This window comes from Glandiceps talaboti, chromosome 8 (genome assembly GCF_964340395.1).
Source record: "Glandiceps talaboti chromosome 8, keGlaTala1.1, whole genome shotgun sequence".
NCBI classification, from domain to species: Eukaryota; Metazoa; Hemichordata; class Enteropneusta; family Spengelidae; genus Glandiceps; species Glandiceps talaboti.
In genome coordinates, this window is record NC_135556.1 from 11,622,950 (window position 1) to 11,641,857 (window position 18,908).

The 18,908-nt window shown below is 37.4% G+C and overlaps 1 protein-coding gene across 2 annotated transcripts in view; it reads left to right on the top strand.

Annotated features, from left to right (window-relative positions):
- The window catches only part of LOC144438818 (uncharacterized), a 72,249-nt gene extending 53,468 nt beyond the window's left edge, over positions 1-18,781 (top strand). For both annotated transcript variants that reach the window (XM_078127996.1, XM_078127997.1), the window contains exons 4-6: positions 6,211-6,390; positions 7,719-8,093; positions 16,345-18,781. In XM_078127996.1, coding sequence (XP_077984122.1) covers positions 6,211-6,390; positions 7,719-8,093; positions 16,345-18,212 — 2,423 coding nt within the window. In that variant the 3' untranslated portion in view covers positions 18,213-18,781. The remainder of the gene's footprint in view (positions 1-6,210; positions 6,391-7,718; positions 8,094-16,344) is intronic.
- Positions 18,782-18,908: the final 127 nt, after the last annotated feature.

Consider the following 18,908-nt stretch of genomic DNA (forward strand, 5'->3'; position numbering starts at 1 on the left):
TTTCGCCACTCCCCTATAGACGGTAATTAAAATGCAGTCTCTCTGTTGATCCCTGAAGCGAACTCACTTTGTAATGTTTGAGAGAGGTCGCGTTGGGTACACACACAGAGATGCATGTCCTCCAAACATCACTCGAATTCGAGCTAAACCTCAATGCCAACAAGACTTGTATGTAACGACAAAACAACGTTACATTGAAGTGTTCGGTCAACCTTTCTAGTATAATTTACCTTGAAATTAACATCTGCGCTGTTGCTATAGCAACGTAATACTCTAACCATGTTATTCCGAAACCTTAATTAAAATTAAGCGATATTTGAGAAAGTGTAAGTTTGAGGGAGATAAATCAGAAAATCGTATTATCTTGATTTTTGTCCGCAGTTTCAAACTTAATGCGGTCAGTGTTACATTTCACCAAAGTGATGTTTGATCACTGGATTTGATTTAATTCGGTAATATATGCAATATTTTGACAGATTTTACATCCGAAAAGAAGCATCCTTTTCTAACAATCGCTATTTTGTTTTGACTAAAAATGGAAATGTAATATCTATGACAAATTAGTCAGGTCACAGTACACCTTTATTATATTTCATACACTATTGTTCATTTCTTTGCACCTTTCTCAGTCACCATCATCATTACATTAGAGTGATTACACCCTCAGGCTAACTACCCAATGAAATGTATTCCACTTATTATTATTATATCGTATGCGAAATTATATTTTTTTCACCATCAATTAAAAGTGACAGCTTTTCCCACACGGCAAATGGAAGTCAAATGGAACGTTATTCCAGCAAAATAAAATGTATTTTTAACGACTAAAAAAAATGCAAACTAAACTCAGAATAATTGGATTAATGTTGGAGTTACCTGACGGGCGAGGTATTGAAAACATTTCTTTGGGTTTATTCCATGGTTGTGTAAGTCGTTTTGAAAAGAAAGGAAAGGGAAAGTGGTAAATTTAAGTGCGATCGCTCTTGTCCATTAAAGTTTCCTACCAAGCACATGGAACTTAGAAGGGAAACTCTCTAGCAGATATATAAAGTAAAGAACTTTAGAAAAGAGAAATAGTTAAAATAATCTAGCAAAGTATATAACGTGACTTCTGTGAACAGCTGTGAGAAGCATTCAAACCGATTTCGGCAAATTAATGAGCGTGTCAAATTTCATTAAATAAATAGAATAAATGATTTAAAATGACTAAAATTAAACTTTAATAATAATAATAATGATGATAATCTTCAATAAAAATCTATTTCGCATGACATGTAATTATGGATTATTATTTAAATATGCACACACACACACACACACACACACACACACACACACACACACACACACACACACACTGAGATGAAGGGTACAGTTTAATTTGAATCTTACAATGTGTACGTGTAGTAAGTAGTACAGGGCCATGGAGGGTTAAGTTGTCGGATACATGGTACAATTCATGGGTACAATTTTGAAGAAAGTCTTGTACCTAACCAAATACGATACCACCTCAAAATTTGATGATCGGATTTTAAGTTCAAGGACTTGTTTGCATTTCTTTCACTGCGTCAAGTACCTCCATGTAAGTTGATATTAAAGTTACGTGTAGTTCTCATATTCCCTACGAATAGGATTCGTGTTGTATATATGTGTGTAATCTACTCTAAAGACAGCAGAGAACTATAGTTGGGGATTATCTTTCCCACTGTCTGTATCAATACATGTACAAAGACCACGGTCTACCCCGTTAGTACGTAATTACGCCTTAACCAATTCCCAAGATATTGAATATGATCAACTCTGCATGATCGCTTGTTGTGGGATATAATTTTCAGTAAATTTCTCAGTAAGGTGGTCCGTAATAACCGCACGCACCACGTTAGATGTTAGATGTTAGACGTTGTTAGATGTTCAGCCGCACACATATTACGTATGTCAATCACTCCCCGGCACTACTACACAGCGTACCGATGGAACACCTTCCTCATGGATTTGATAAAACCTATCAGACTCATTTGCACAAACAATATTTGCAGCGACCAATCACGCAGGATATATAATGTAAAAGAACGTCGGATTTTTTAATAGGTAATATGAATTTGCTGAAAGATTCAAAGGACACATTATGTAAGAGATCGAACGGAATACAGGCTAAAAGTTCGTCTACCTTACCGACAGATGTGCGCTGCTAAGTTGCTGACTCACGTGCATACCCTCCATGCCATGATGTAACATACCATTAACCTCGTCGCATAAAGAGATTTCTTTCTGAAAGTATTGAAGGAAATACAGAGTGAAATAATATTTTAAAAAATTACCACGTACAGAAATTTGGTATAATACTCGAGAATCACGTGTACTTGATAAACCCTACACGAATCGAAGTTCACTGCTTGCTATTACTAAGCACGCTATTTTACAACGAGTGTACAAAATATGGTAGTTCAATCGTAGTACAGTGCAGTGTTCAACAGCTTGAAAGGGACATTCTTTGCATATCATCACGTTTATTTAGAGTGGCCTGACTACTAGGTCAGTTCGTTCCCGCGTAATTCTTCTTATCAAAACTGCCAGGTCTTGTTACGTTCGTGGGATTACCATGGCCAGACATAAAACTCAACATTTAAAACGAAGTGCGTGTGTCACTGAAAATGCATAACATCACGGGAGATTTTTTGGAAGTGTAAAAATAGTTGACGACAATTTATGTTACCATATATGTTGTGCGTAAACTATTATAGTTGCAAGCTAAGGTTGCTACTACTGTACTGTTCCTTTTCTTTTCAGTGACTTTTTTTTGTTACGGTTGGTTTCCTTCAAGTTGTTTTTTTATTCAACGTTAAAGTTTTTCAGTATTTACATAATATAACCACACACTACACTGTAAATACCACAACATTAACAAAACACTAAACCACTTCGTACGTAGTCGCGGACGAATATCCGGCTCGCAAGAATGGGGACGTACACCATAAATTGTTATCGGAGTCGGCATTTATCAGCGGTATATCTGTCTGTCCGCTATGGACACTTTTGAAGGATTTCAACTTGCAGTATCTCGAAATATAACTATTTGCAAACAATATGCATCCGATAAGAATCACCGAAGTAAACAGACAACACGTTAATTTTCATTATAATGAGACATCATGTGTTTTGTAAAGTGTTGTTGCCATGGCAACAGTTTCAACTATCAATCATTACTGAAATGTCAATAAAACGTTAATATCCTTGGTTTGTACAAATCAAACACATATATATATATAAACATGGTTACTTATTCAAACATTGTTCGCTTTTAGACTTAAAAATCGGTAAACATCGTTAACCCGGACCACAGGGTCAAAGCACCTTACAACAACCGTACACCAGGGGTATAGTAACGTGTTCCAACGAGACCCGATCCTCGTATGAAAACTGCAGTTGGCTCTGTTGACGTGTAAGCATATTTTCGCATGTTGTCAGTCAGCCTTGCTGGAAATTTCATTCATGCGGGGGCGAATTTCTGTCGAGTCGTTTATTGCAGCTCATTCTGCTGGAAGGCAAATTTAATACTTAGTTTGTACACCACGTCATATGGAAAATTCAGTTATGTTTATACGATTTTGCGAAAGAAATTTTGAAAAAAAAATTAGTGATTTTGTCTGTGGTTCTGAAAATCACAGAACTAGAAAATGTTCCAATCGTTCGAACAAGATACTGTATGTATCTACCTTTACACAATATGTGGACGTGACATTCATTGTGAACAGAAAAGGCAGATCGATCATCAAGTGATCGCCTGCTCCCAATTTCATTCACAACCCTTAATTGCAAAAATTATGACACTGGAGTAAAAATGGAAAGATCCGAGAGGAAATGCCGAGAAAGCTCGGTGTGTTTTTTTTTTCAAAGAATGCTAATCGGACTGATAAAGTTTCCAAAATCAATACCAGTAGTCCATTAAAATGTGAAAGAATTCGATCGTTAATTCACCACCTTTACAGGAAACAAGCCATCGCGGGTAGAGCAATGCTAGCAGACTGCCACGGTATCGACTTGGTTTATTGATTGAGTGTGCCGACTACATGATAGAAGCTTTGCTAGTTTGATTAAACACCAAAAAGTGGGTGATATAAATCATTATCGGATAAAAAACACAAATGATCGGCGAACACTTGAATGGATGCATATATTGGTGTTGCCGCCCATCTACAGACTACAATGTCATCAAACAGATGTAACACTAAAACTGAATGTTCTATTTTATGTATTTTCCACTATTAGTTTTGTCATGTTTTCAATCGGTCGATTTAAGATCTTTCTTTGAACTTTGACAATGTTTTGAAGTGTAAAGCCTGCAAAAAAAATTATGTAAGTTGAGTGTCAAGTATTGGCGGGAAAATATTCTGCATGACGAATATGCACGTGTGTCGTTCAGTTAAAAACTTTCACACTCTGTGCGATTCAAGAAAAATTCAATCATTCTATTTAAGATCTTTCTCTGAACTTTACGACGATTTTGATGTATGGAATCTGCACACAAAAAATTGTGTGTGACGCGAGTATAAAATATCAGCGGGAAAAATATGCCACGTCAGTTCTGTTCGACGAGCATCATAAGTAAACATCGTTTACGAAATTATGTCTCCGACTGTGTGATGAAAAGGGGCAATGCAATGGACAGGTCGAGAAAATAATCATAATGAAATGGCATCGAAACTGAAAAAAAAATGTCATCAGTTTTCTCCAAAATGTGATCTTGCAAAAAGTATTTATAAAATGAGCGAATCCGTTGAGGCGAGAAATGGACTTTGTAATGGACAATTGAAAACATGTAGCTGTGTAGTCTTCTGGTGTAATAACACAAAATTACACATGACATCACTCCAAATAAGATTACACGTCAACGTAAGCATACAATTAAACTCGAACATTTCAGTAATTTAATATTTTTATTACGAATTATTTTAATAAGAAAACGTCAATGCAAGCATATTTTGATAATTGTAATGACGGGCCGCTAATGCTTTGATCTTTTCCCCAAGGCAAATTTCGGCACCAGAAAAGAAATGACATTTTCGACTTAAAAGTTATAATCCGTTAAAGAAAATCTAACAAAACCTCGTCGTATGTATTTCGAGAGAACATTTTTTTTTACAGTGACTTGCTCGCCCGGTGCTAGCAATTTTGTTATTTTTTCAATTTACTTCGCGCTTACCATTAAGTAATTGGTTTCTGCTTAAATGCGAAGATGCATATTTGAGATTCGCTCAGAGGAATAGAAATTGTCTTATTTCTTACTTCAATATGATCATTAGTTGTTGACCTCTGACCCCATTTGTCAGGCACACATCCAATTACCTACACATGACTACAAGAGAGCCACAAGGGTTCACACTTCGTGAAATTGAAGTCATTCAGTTGTACATACCCTTGACACCCTTAATTGAAAATTTTATGGTTATTAGCGAATGAATAACGAAACCTAATTGGTTTCTGTTCTCATTGGTTTTGCTTTTTCTTCACAAATTTAGTTTTAAAAAAAGGAGATGTTTTTTCCCCACTGCAGAAGTTGCGTCATCGGTTCGAAAATAACTGATTTTTGGCGTGATGTTGAATACATCGACATACACACGACAATTGGAATTTTTCTGATGAGTATCTGTCTCGAATTAATGATCTCTATCCAGATTAAATTGACATGTACACCACCGAGCCTCATTGATGCTGACAATGTCCTCAAGGTGGCGCTCTCCATTTGATCTCGCACTCAGTACTTTGTATGTGGTGAGGTCAAATTATCAACAGTAGCGTCCCATCTAAAAAAATTAACTCAAATGTCTTGTTCTCCGTATCTTGGCTTGAAATGAGAAAGCTCACAAAAATCGTGGGTTTGTTTTGGATGATTTGGTTTTTGCTAACGCTTGCTCCTACACAATATTAACATATACATGTTTGTATGGCATAGAGAAAAGTGGAAGGAAAATTTACACACTTCGACCAGTGAGGTTCAATCTCGACTTTGTCAAACTTCTGCATCAGAGTTCAGTAGACGAAATCCAAACACAATAGAATAAATGTGCGAATGTGATAATAGCGATAAAAATCATTTATGCTCCAATGTACGTATCAAAAAACGAATCTATTTAATATCGATCCATTGAAATTTTGCTTCTATACTCAAATTTCTGTAAAGTAAGAAATATTTTTTTTAAATATCTTTTTCAGGACCAGCCGTTGACGGTGGATGGGGGCGCTGGTCTGATTGGACAGAATGCTCAGGTACCTGTGGCCCTGCAATAAAAAGTCACTTCCGTCTTTGTAATAATCCTGCTCCAGCCAATGGGGGCGCTGACTGTGTAGGAGACACCGTAGCCAACGAAGGATGTGAATTACAGCCATGTCATCGTAAGTTTGTTGTCTTTTATAGCAGAAATTTCATTTATTTAAAGAGGCACAAGTTGAGTTTGTACAATGTACGTTTCGGGGGCTGAACGTTTGCTGTAGACCCATGAAGACACCTGTTGGATTCTACATGTAAATGACTGAAGCATATTTAACCATAATTTACTATTGGTAGAACTCTATTAAACCTGGTTTACTACCAAACCAGAGTGACCATAGAGTTTCAATTAGGCAGCACGATGTTTTTTTAGGGCTCAAGCAAATTTACACATCAAAGAATATACATACATACATACATACATACATACATACATACATACATACATACATACATACATACATACATACATACATATATACATACATACATACACACACACATACATACATACACACATACATACATACATACATACATACATACATACATACATACATTATACATACATACATACATACATACATACATACATACATACATACATACATACATACATACATACATACATACATACATACATACATACATACACACACTGATAGCGCACAAACACATACAAGTGATACATTTTATCTCACTGTGAACACAAATCAACATCACTGTCCGATGAAAGAAGATTGAAAAAAAAAACATTTTTGTTCTTACAGTGAGATGAAATGTAACATATTACTTGCGTTCACGCTGTCAATTTCTGTATGTTGTTCGTGTTTGTATAAAAAAAAACGTTGTATGAGATGTCAAAAACGTGACGCCTTATTGAAACGCCATGGCCTTTCTGGTTTGGTAGTAAGCAAATCGATGATATAATTTATTATTCGTATATATACAGAACTATTGAAACAGCTATTACGCCTTCACTTGTGCTATTACATCAAGTGTCATCAAATGTACTACATGCATTGGTATTAATAGTATACGTTAATTATAGTTTCATGTAAATATTTTTACTCAAGTCAAATAGCTTATAAACTCAGACTGTGCTTCTTCAATTGATACAATTTGAAAGAAGAATTTCGATAAATGTTTAAGAACAACTCATTAAAACATGAATTCACGTATATACAGAATTTGAAGCTCTCTGATCGTGTAAACTCAGTGTTGTGCGAATTTTTAGTAGTTTATGGCTTCATCGTGTAGACATTTCATTACATCTCCATACTTCCACCAGTATGTAACGTGTTTTGTGAAGTTGTTAGCGCGCCACCATGCGACCAAATTCAACTTTTCTGGACTTACCCGCAAATACTTGTACTGTACATGTAGGTTAACTCCGCCTTTTTGAAAGACTAATTGTGATATTCTAATTCGGGTTTGCTGTTTTATTTCACAGACGATGCGACAACCAATAGTCCGAGTAGTGAGTTCGTCGATGATGGATGTGCATGTGGCTGTACTCTCATCAAACCTCGTGGTATTATCAGATCATCGAGTATTCCGTGTTACAAAAACGCTGTGTGGACTGTTAGCCTATCAGACGGACTTAAAATCAATCTAACTTTTGTGACCTTTAACCTGGACCTGGCAAGTGAATGGTTAAGGGTACGTAACGGTGGAACACCATCGGCACCTCTTATTGTGTACCACACGGGAGCCAGATCCCCTAGACCTGTGATATCATCGGGGAACCAACTGTATATTGAGTATAAATCTGCCTGGGATGAGCCTCTTCTCAACACTGGATTCTCTGCTCATTACTCGCCTATGAGTAAGTATCTTTAATCTTAATTTCATAGTTATTTTGGAAATACAGTTATGTGGTGGTGGTGGTGGTGGTGGTGGTGGTGGTGGTGGTGGTGGTGGTGTTGGTGGTATCGATGATGATGATGATGATGATGATGATGATGATGATGATGATGATGATGATGATGAATAACCATGGTTACATTTGTTGTGTGTATAACACACACAGACAGACACATACAATTTTGTCGATGTAGAAAGACAGCCACACAGACACACAGACAGATAGACAGACACACACACACACACAGAGACATATACACAGACACAGATAGATACACAGACATAGACAACCACACAGACAGATACAGAGACAAATATACAGACATACACAGACAGCCACACAGACAGATACCGACATATACACATACATACAGACAGACAGACAGACAGACAGACAGACAGACAGACAGACAGACAGACAGACAGACACAGACAGACAGATACACAGACAGACAGACAGACAGACAGACAGACAGACAGACAGACAGACAGACAGACAGACAGACAGACAGACACATGCAGTCACTTGCTCACACACAATTTGATCGATACAAAATGAAGACACAACAACCACGCGTTACACGAGTGACTCAATAATCCCTAACAAAAAGTTGGTTAGCGAAATATGACCACCATAGCTGAAAGAAAGCTTGCTGTAAATGACTCCATCTTATTAGTATGCCGAGTACCATCTCCAGTCGTCATTCATCTTACAACCTTCTGTCGCCTCTTACTGAAATTCAAGAGATATCTATCCAACTGGACATGTAAGGATTAATCGGTTAAACATACATACAAAGGGAGCAAAGAAAATCTAGCTCCTTGACAAAGTCCATTCACAAACTTAGTCACGCATGCGCAGGAAACGATCTGATGTAAGACTACACCTTTGGTTATTTTACACAAGTGTGTCGGTCAGTCCTACTGTTGCTAGAAAGGCATAGCTGAATAGAGCTGAAAGGAAAATATTTGTTTGTGGTTCTAAAGGAACTCGAAATGCAATATTTGAGCACTTTGTGGTAACAGCGTTGCTCGGATCAGCCATCATGTTCGGCGCCAAACGAGGGATGCCACTCGCTTTCGCTGCCTTCAAGCTGCCTCAATTATGACAACAATATACGGTTAGTGGTCGTAGTTTTAAACTTTTTTGTCGACGTAGTTTGTCAGTCGACGTGTTCGAGGAACTTCTGATATTGTTGCCATGTAGAACTGTCGTCGGACTTGACCATAGCTGACATCATGTCGTGTCCTATCGTCTGCCTAAAAAAGTAATCAAAATTCAACCACTTTCATGCGTTCCCCACGTCTGTAACTCTATGTCACCAAGTCGACGTGTATATTCGAGTGCCATTTCTCATAAAATTAGTATGCATTCCTCATCGTGTTTACTTAAACACTGTGTATAGTGCAGCTGAGTGTACTATAAATTTTCAGAGATAGATCATTAATGTACAGAACAGGCCATGAAAAAATCTAGAGGTCAGAAAGCGCTTCGGAGGGCATATAATTGTGTCAAATACTCTCTTGAACCAATAGGTTAGAATAATCATCAACGTTTACTCTACTATACTAGCATACATGAAGTGAAGTATTTAGTTTACAGATCATTTAAACCCAAGATGTTTAGATGTATTTGTTCTCAAAAATGTTATTTTCAACAACAATGCCTCCGAATGGAAATCTATAAATTCAAGAAATTGATTTGCATTCTTTAAAAAAAGACACGAATGTCTTGAAAGAAAGAAAACATTACATGTATTTATCGTCACAGTCTGAATATTACATACCTGTACGCTTTAAGTGACAGAGTCAACGAAAAGCTGTGTTTTCCACATCGGAACGGTTTATCTTAACAAAATACAGTACATTCCTTTTAGAAGTTGCGAATAGTGGGAACAATTGATTAAGGAATGCATGATGAAAATGTTTGCAGTAAATAAACACTTAGCCTCTGAAAAGTACACATATACTCCGTGGAGACATCCTGAATTTTTTTAAAAAGCAGAAGCCTACTCTACACCCTATATACGCTACAAGTGCCCTTTGGGAGGGAAGCAAAAAAAAAGAGTCATTGCACCGTTGTCATACACCGGCTCAATGCTACTATATTTCGTCTGTATTTGACGTGTATCCCCAATCCTCAAGCAGTGAAAACAGCCTGTTAAGTGGACCAATTGTCACACAAAGAGAGTCAATTGTTTAGTTGTGTTTCCCTTTCGTATTAGGTGACACAGTGGGTGAAATTGTTCACTGAGATAACATGCTTACCTGTACGCCTAATAAAACCCGCGATCAATGAGGTGGCTGCTTGTCACGTTTCCAGGTGGTCAATAAGAGATGGAAGCTGAGATGATCACACAGTTATTCAGGATTATTCGTGTTGTGTATAATCTTTTACTTGAAGCCACGTTTGCTGTAGACCTAAGTATTGCCATTTTCAGAATGTTACTAAGTATATATGTACAACAAAATTGTTCTCGGATTAGTTCACTTTGAGTATTCACCCCGTGGTGGAGCTCTACATACGACCGAATTATGCTATTTTTCAAAAAAGATAATTTAGGTCCATACCTGAAATTAAGACAATGTGGAGATAAATAATACTTGATGGAAGGTAGACTGAAGTACTTTAATGTATTATGTCAATGCATCTCTGTCACCGTGCGGTTTCTTTTGCGACCGTTGGCATGTAACATGACTATTTAGGGGATTGAATCTAGGACTTTAGAGTGAAACTTTGCTCTGGCACATGTAACGCGTAGTCAAGGCGACTGACACATTGCCTTTAAAGGCTGACAGAGTCGATGCACACCGCATAATATCAGTCATAGTTTCTTTAACTTGTTTCCTAAGTCATCATCATATAAGTGAAACCGTTGAGGTCATCCGGGTACTTTATGATTTAAAAAAAATTATTTAATCATGTCATTATGAAATCTACTCATGTAGTCTTCTTATCACAAGACCTGTGTAAAAAATTGGCCACAAATTTCTGACCTGTGTAAAAAAATTGGCATCAAAAGATAAATTTTGATGTTTTGTAACTACATGTACCAGAATTGATAATCACGTGACAGTGTGCTTTATTCACGTGATAGTGACTCGCAAAGATTGAGAATGTACTAAAATATTTCTTGTATGAATATGAATTTCATATCATGTTACCATAATAAATCACTGCAATCGTTACGTTTTAAGAAATAGGACTCGTGTTCATTGTTTTGAGTAAAAATGTCTTTTATTTGTACTGAATATGAGGCGCGAATTTTGACGACAGTTTATAAAGATGACGTATGTGTTAGTGATTGCATACACTTTTGATCCTAAATCAAAAGTAAACCTTCCCAAAAACCCGCCGGACTAAGTCCTTTTAATTTAAACATTTTTAAACCAAACTGTATAGTTCATCGTGTCAGGGCATAAATTCAATTTCGTGGAAAAACAAATTTAGTAGCAGCTGGCGGGCGGGAAAGTATATATTGTAATTGTTTGTGACTCCTCATAAATAAACGAGATGATACTGTGAAAACATGTTCATTTATTTTCCACCAACCAATAAGAAAGAATCAATCCTTGAGAATTTTACCCTCAAGGTACAAATTGACCCCGAAAAGACTTGAAAATTCACACTCGACAGACGATGTACATGAAATCGTTTGTTATATGGGTGAAGAAAAAAAGTGTTGAGGTTGTTAGAGAATGTTGCTGATGTAGCATATTCAAGAGTTCTTTTTATATCTGTAAAGATGTGTGTGATATGGAAGTTGGTCCTTGTGTAGGCATAGTATTATGATAATATCGAACTAAATATGCAAATTTGTAAAAAAAACAAAAAAACTTACTGTCACGGTTGGAATCAATCAGTGAGAACCTACTTGTTTACATCGGAGATAAATTTTACAAGTGTTAGTTTATTATATTTACAAACATAAATGATCTTGATTATTCAGAAGCATATTTTTATTGGGGGGGGGGGGCTTTCTTTGATTCAATGTCTATGCATATAATATAGTAAAAATGTATTTGATGGACATAGAAATATAAATTGTTTAATCAAATCATAGCTATTTGAGAGATATGATCAAATGTACCTAAGTTTGATTGACTTATTCATATATAGGTAGCTGATACGTTAACCAATGTACTTGTAGAAGAAGACAAGGAATGACCTTCACGTTGTGATGTCAGTTTGTCTCAGCCGATCTCCTTTTATGCAAATTACTCATATATATGCAAATTAAAAAAACGCTCTGTCTTTGGATCCTTGAAAATACTCGTATAAGTTAAATTTTCACTAGGTGTGATGTTTGTTGACAAAACAATAAGTCGAAATATAGCATGAGAGATTTTAAATCAAACATACCGGCATTCAAACAAGGATAGGATGTGTGTGTGTTTCTTGTTTACTCCTCTTTACTTGTCTAGACCAGAATCAGAACAGATGAAATGTTCAGTTTTTTGCTTTATGATAGCAAAGATGGTCATCGTGCACTTCTTGCCAACAATTAAGGTTTATGATAACGTAATTGATGAAGTAGTTGTTAATTTTTGTTAATTCCCCCCCCCCTCGAAAAATACACCAAACCGTTTCTGGAAACATTTTAACGTTTAATGTGATTTCAGAGCTGAATCGCCTCAGTGTTGACTAATCATTGATATAGTACCATGTACATTGACTAGGGTGGCCATATGTAAATAGATGCGGACCAGAGATTATTTGTTTATCAACGCAAATGAATGATTTATGGCTGGAGGATTACAGTGTGATCAGTAGGCGAACAGACATGTGCTAGCAAGTAAAAAACAGCAACATAAAATATGTATTCAAAAAATTGAAAAAATAAAAATTGATTTTTTTTTTTAAAACTTGAAAAAAATCCTTTCAATTTATGCTAATAAGGCTTTTATTATTTGTTAATTACAACGAGACATTTCCATGTCTTAAACAAGTGATCAATAATAATAGAAAGTGAAATAATGGCTGCAGTCATGCGATAAGTTTCCATGTTTCTTCTGAGCCCATCGCTGTAAACAAACAAACAGTGTTTATAATTATTGTAATGTGTTTGAATTACCGCTTTTATGGTCTTGTTCATGTCTGACTCAATAAATGGTACAAACCATTAAAGGTATTTTTAATACACACGAATGTCCTCGGTTGGTTCAATGATTCAATCATCAAAGAACGGGACGAATTTCTTTGTATCTTTACGAACTTGTTCGATTTATTCGCTTCAATAAAAACCAGACTTATGAAATTTGGATTTGCCGACAATGTGGAGAGTTTGAATTTGTTCGGTTAATTAGTTGGTTCGGTTCATTTTGGCTTTGTTAAGTTCGCTACAGCTCATTTATAACGTTGGGCCTAAAGATTTTCAATAAACTTTTTTTTTGTAGCAATTCCCGGAGGATTAGATTCGTGCATTGCATGCATTGCCCTCGCCATAGACAGTTGCTTTGTCGCCATTTTTTTTTACCGCTGCTCTGTTATCTAAATACTCATAAATCACCGATTCAGTTTGTCTAACATGATGGCAGCCGATACCCTAAATACATAGCAATTATTGCAACCGACGGTGTTTGCTTGGTAATTTACCGCATCACGCCACTACGGATATACTCACTTCAGTTGTAACCTCAACCTTTAAAAAAAAAAAGTAACCCCTTTATCGAGTCCCTCCAGTTTGGTTAATCCTACCATCGCAAAAGGGGAGGCGTTCCATGTTAGAAACACTAAAGAAATGGTGAATCAACTCCCGTTTTTGTCACCGGTTGTGTCGGCTATGAACTTGAACTCGGACTCCTGGTAAAATTGGTGATCGTCGTTTGCTGCGACAGTTATATGTTTCAAAGACATATACCTTGACACAGAAGTGAATGGAAATTCTCGCAAAGTCCCCGGTGCAAACTGTTTTTGTTTTCTGGGTCACACATCGACATGATCTTTAACCTCATATTATGTCGTAGCACGAGGGCCATATATTTCGTAGCAGACATGGCGCTCAATGTTGGCACTCATACTGGTGAGTATACAGTCCACCACTTGTGGAGTGTAATGTTTTTATTATTTCCGAACGTCGCTTCCACCAAACGGTCATCCCAGCACAACAATCGACACCCTGCTCCACTCGAGGTATACATACGTGTAAATTTACGCAGTCTTTTTCGAGCACATAGGTGTGATTTTGGGTACAATTTTGTACACATCCGTAATTAGACGGCTACCATTTCTGTATGTGATGCTGTCGAATGAGGTGATCAAAAGATAAGCGTGCTACGAGATACAAACGTTACACCGTAACATTAAGGTATTCTTGATATTTTTAAACTCGTGTGAAAATAACTCTAACAGACAAGTACAAAGATCCCATTTTTCTATTTGCTTGGAGATATCAGTTGGGTCTCCATTATGTGCTATTGGAAGTGTCCTCTACATCAGCCTTTGTACTCGAGTCATTTATCACCATTGTTAAGCCATTTTGTGTTGGCTGTCATATCATAGGTTCGACGCACACTCTAAAGTAATTCAATGGCTTACCTATGCACAATTACTATTCTGTACTAACGATATTTTTTAGGAGAGAGGTCTGACACTTTTTGAGACGTGTCAAAATGATCGTACCTCCCTTTTATACTGCACTATATGCAATACTACAGTAATATACTCCTTCCGGGTTTTCATATTTGGGGAAAATTAGAACAATCGCGTGTATATCATGAGACAATTATACACTAAGTCATGGTATTATAGTAAGAACCACGAATAATCCGTAAGCGTTTTGTCCGAATTTGGCGATTTGGGTCAATGAGATTATCGACAACGGAGACAATTCGTCAATGGTATAGAAAAACTAAATGAAGACGTGAAGTGCACAGTCCGGTAACGTACGTGTATCACGTGACGATTTCTATTGCCGTTGTTATGCTCCGCAATCGACCCCGACGCCGCTGTGTATTGATATCAAATATGCTGTAACGTTGTACGGTTGGTGTATGTATCATCATCATCATCATTATTATCATTACAGGAAGTGACCAGTTATCGGTACCCGAAAGTCAAAGGGTCATATTTTTTTTGCTCTGATGTATTGGACATAAACTATTTTAGTTCTAACATAAACGTGTCATTGTTAATGGGCACACAATTTATCATTCGGTGGTGGTAGTAGTACGCTGTCACCTGCGATTGAAAACGTCCAGATAAGCACGCCGTTTCATTATTTCACTGACTGCCGATATGGCATCGTACCCTTGGGGGCACATTGTCGATTAATGGTAAAATACACAAATCACCCCTGCTGCCGGCAGCTCTTCACTTGATAAATTTGTTGAAAATCTAATGCCTCTTGTCATTAGCCCATCGAAAAATAAGTGAAGCATTGTACCTATACAGGCTCTATATAGAATACGAAAACCCGGTCGTAAATTGTTCAAATATGACACTTTCTACTTTAGTTGTGTAGTCATTTGTGTCTGGTGTGTATCTACAATATCTTAGTGATATATATTAGCCGTACCAATTAGTGCGTAGTTTTGTTAAGCCGTCCACATATACACTAAGTGTTCTTTCGATTGAAGTAACTGGATTCCACCCTTTTACTGGATTCTACCCTTTACGATAGTGCCCGGATACGTTTACCCACTCGTCCCACTCAGAATTCTAAACACTTGAGCATTGTAATTAATTTACCCTAAATCTATAACCTACGGGTTAAAGGTCATGAATTCACATTGGATTGGTGTAATAGTGTAATCTCGTATGTCATCATCATCATTTTCATCATTTTTAAATGTCACGGGTGCAATATTTCTTGTTGGTAAAGCAAATGTATTTTTCATTCGAAGCCATCGACGCCAATTCATGATGACACATATGGTAAAAACGTAGTCTTTTTTCCAGGCTACTACCATATTTGGCGAAGATCTGTTCAGAAAATGGTAGTTCACATAGAGAAAATGTAGCAATGTTGGTAACATTTTTATCGTGCAAGACATGAAATATAATAAATAGTGTTTAGTTAGATTTTGAGGAATCAGACGATACAATGTAGCAATGTGATGTTAGTACAGACGACTCTTTGTTGCCGCCTTGCTAGCCTCTATTGTAAATGAATAAGATGTCAACATTTTGGTCTTGTTTTTTGGGGAGGGAAATCATGTGAAAAGTTATTTTTCACATATTAAATAATTTGTCTTTTTTATTTTTTTTACAGATTATACAAACAAAACGACGACACCCATAACCACTCCAACCAAAGGATTATCAACAGAGAGTCTTGTGAACAGTGTTGTCACCGTTGTCGGTATAGCCATTTGTGGAATAATCATTATAACCAGCATTGCCTTTGCTTTACATGCACGAGCCAGAGTACACAAAAAACGTCGAGAACGCGCCATGGGATTGAACAGTGGCGACTTACTTGGTCACATGATAGACACTTCTCACGGCAGTGCCAGTTGGAATTTAGATGTATCTTCAACCGGTCAAAGTATGCAAAGATTGTTCACAATGCCAAATACCTCTTCCATGTCTGAGGCATCGAGTTTTTCAGGTGTTCGGAGAGATAGGAGGTTCCTTTATCGCGTCCAGGGTGAAGATGAAGAACTGAAACCTGGAATACATTATACGTCACCATATCATGAAACTACGATACCCAGTGGGAATAAAACAAACGATTCAAAGGGCAAGACTCTCGAAAGCCCCAAACACCTAAAGAAAAACAGGCAAAATGCTAGAAATATGGGTGCTCCCTACCGCGTTGGGAGATCGGGGTCTCTCAGTGGTGGCAGCAGGCATAGTATTAGTAGTGGTAGAACAGATGCAAATACCACACATCTAGCTATTAGAACGCCAGAGGAGTACGCTGTCCGGGGATACAGTATGACTGGGAGCCATACAACCTTTGACACGAGATATACAGACAGGGACTACAGACAGAGTAAATCCTCAAGAGAATTTAAACCGCCAAGTCGGACATATAGTGATGGCAGCAGACCAAGTATGACAAGTGAAGCAACTTCCCCTCCTTACATTAATAGAGAGGGTAAATTGACTCCTCTAGGAATGGCTATAGCTAGGAATATGGGAGAGGAAGCTCCTGTATATAAGAGTCCTTATAAAAATGAAAATCCCCCTCATTCTAAAAAGCGGGAGCATAGGGGGAAGAGACGAGACAGTGACCGAGATCGCAGTCCGGGATCTCGTTCAGGTGGCAGCAGTAGACATCGTGATCGTAGGTATGATCGTGAACGAGAGCGAACACCGCCACCTCGTGACGGAAGAGAACATTCTCGGTCTTCGCGTGGAAAATACTTGCCAGATAAACAAAGATATGATACACATAGAGGCGCATATTATAATAGCTATGATAGTAGCAGGACACCACCAAGAGATAAAACAAAATCAAACAGACGGGCACATAGAAGTTCTCTAAGGGATATATCCAGAATGCCACGAACTTTGTCTTCGGAGGCAGCAAATCGGGCTCATAATTACATCGACAACGATCCTTGGCAAAGACAAGACACTCCAGAACCCCATGAATTGAAGGCAACGCAAGCGATCGTAGAAAGACTTCGACAAGAAAGACCCAAGGACCAGCTCCGTTTAAGTTACATTTCCTCCGCTGAAAGCTTACCAAAAAGAAACAGAGCATCAGAACCAAGGAGTCCTGAGTCAGAAGGTGGTGTACTCAGCGATCCTCAGCACGTAACCAGCAATGGCCCTAAGCCTTTGGAACGCAGAACTCTTTCGGCAGGCAACACTTTACGAGCAACAAGTCCGGAGCCTTTAGTTCCCTTCAGACATGTTGGTCGAAGGAGACCAGATACACCGTCTTCTAGATCAATTCAAAGCAGTGGACCTGGAACTCCAAGAAAAACTAATAAATTTGGTCAAAGTGATATATCAATATCACAAGATGAACCTGAATACGATGATTATATGCCGACTCTATCGTATTTTGACACATCTCCGGCGTGCACAACGCAAAGGAATCTAAAGTATACACTAAGCCCTATGGTTCATGCAGACAACGACTTAGACTGCATCAATGCAAACATACCGGCATCTGCTGTGTAATGAATTGTGTTCAATATTTTTTTGAATGTTTGCATTTAAGACATCAATGTTGAAATACTGCCTGTATGTTAATACCTAAGATTTCGTTCTTTCGTTAACAGAAGAAGACACCACACGTTCACATTTTTACATTTAGCTGTGTGTTTTCTTTAACTGTGACATTAGTTGCTTATCTCTTCCATTCACAATCGTAGCTTGATGCTGGGTGAGAACTCACACTGCAAACATCTCCAATTTACAGTATGTAAATAGTAAACTCGTCGTCACCAACATTTTCCTCACCCTCCACCTGTTTGCTCCCATTTTTTCCCAGAGTGTTCGTCTTCTTCCCACTGTCTGTTCTAACCTTCTCAATCGTACCCTACCCTGTTTCCACTCACCCAACCAACTTTGATATCTGTACTACCTCCAGTCTGTACATATTCCAAATTTAGGTGTTTCATTCTCTTTGCACCTGTCCAATCCAAGTGTTTACTTTAACTTACTTGGAGTGAAGGCGTTGTGTACTTACAAATTTAAAAAAAAAAGAACGCTACCTGCTTGAGCTGTGCTTCTGCTACAGCAAGTAACGATGCTATGTGTACACTCAGATCACTATAGTTATATATATATATATATATATATATATATATATATATATATATATATATATATATATATATATAATGATCTATAGTACATCACTATAGCGATCTA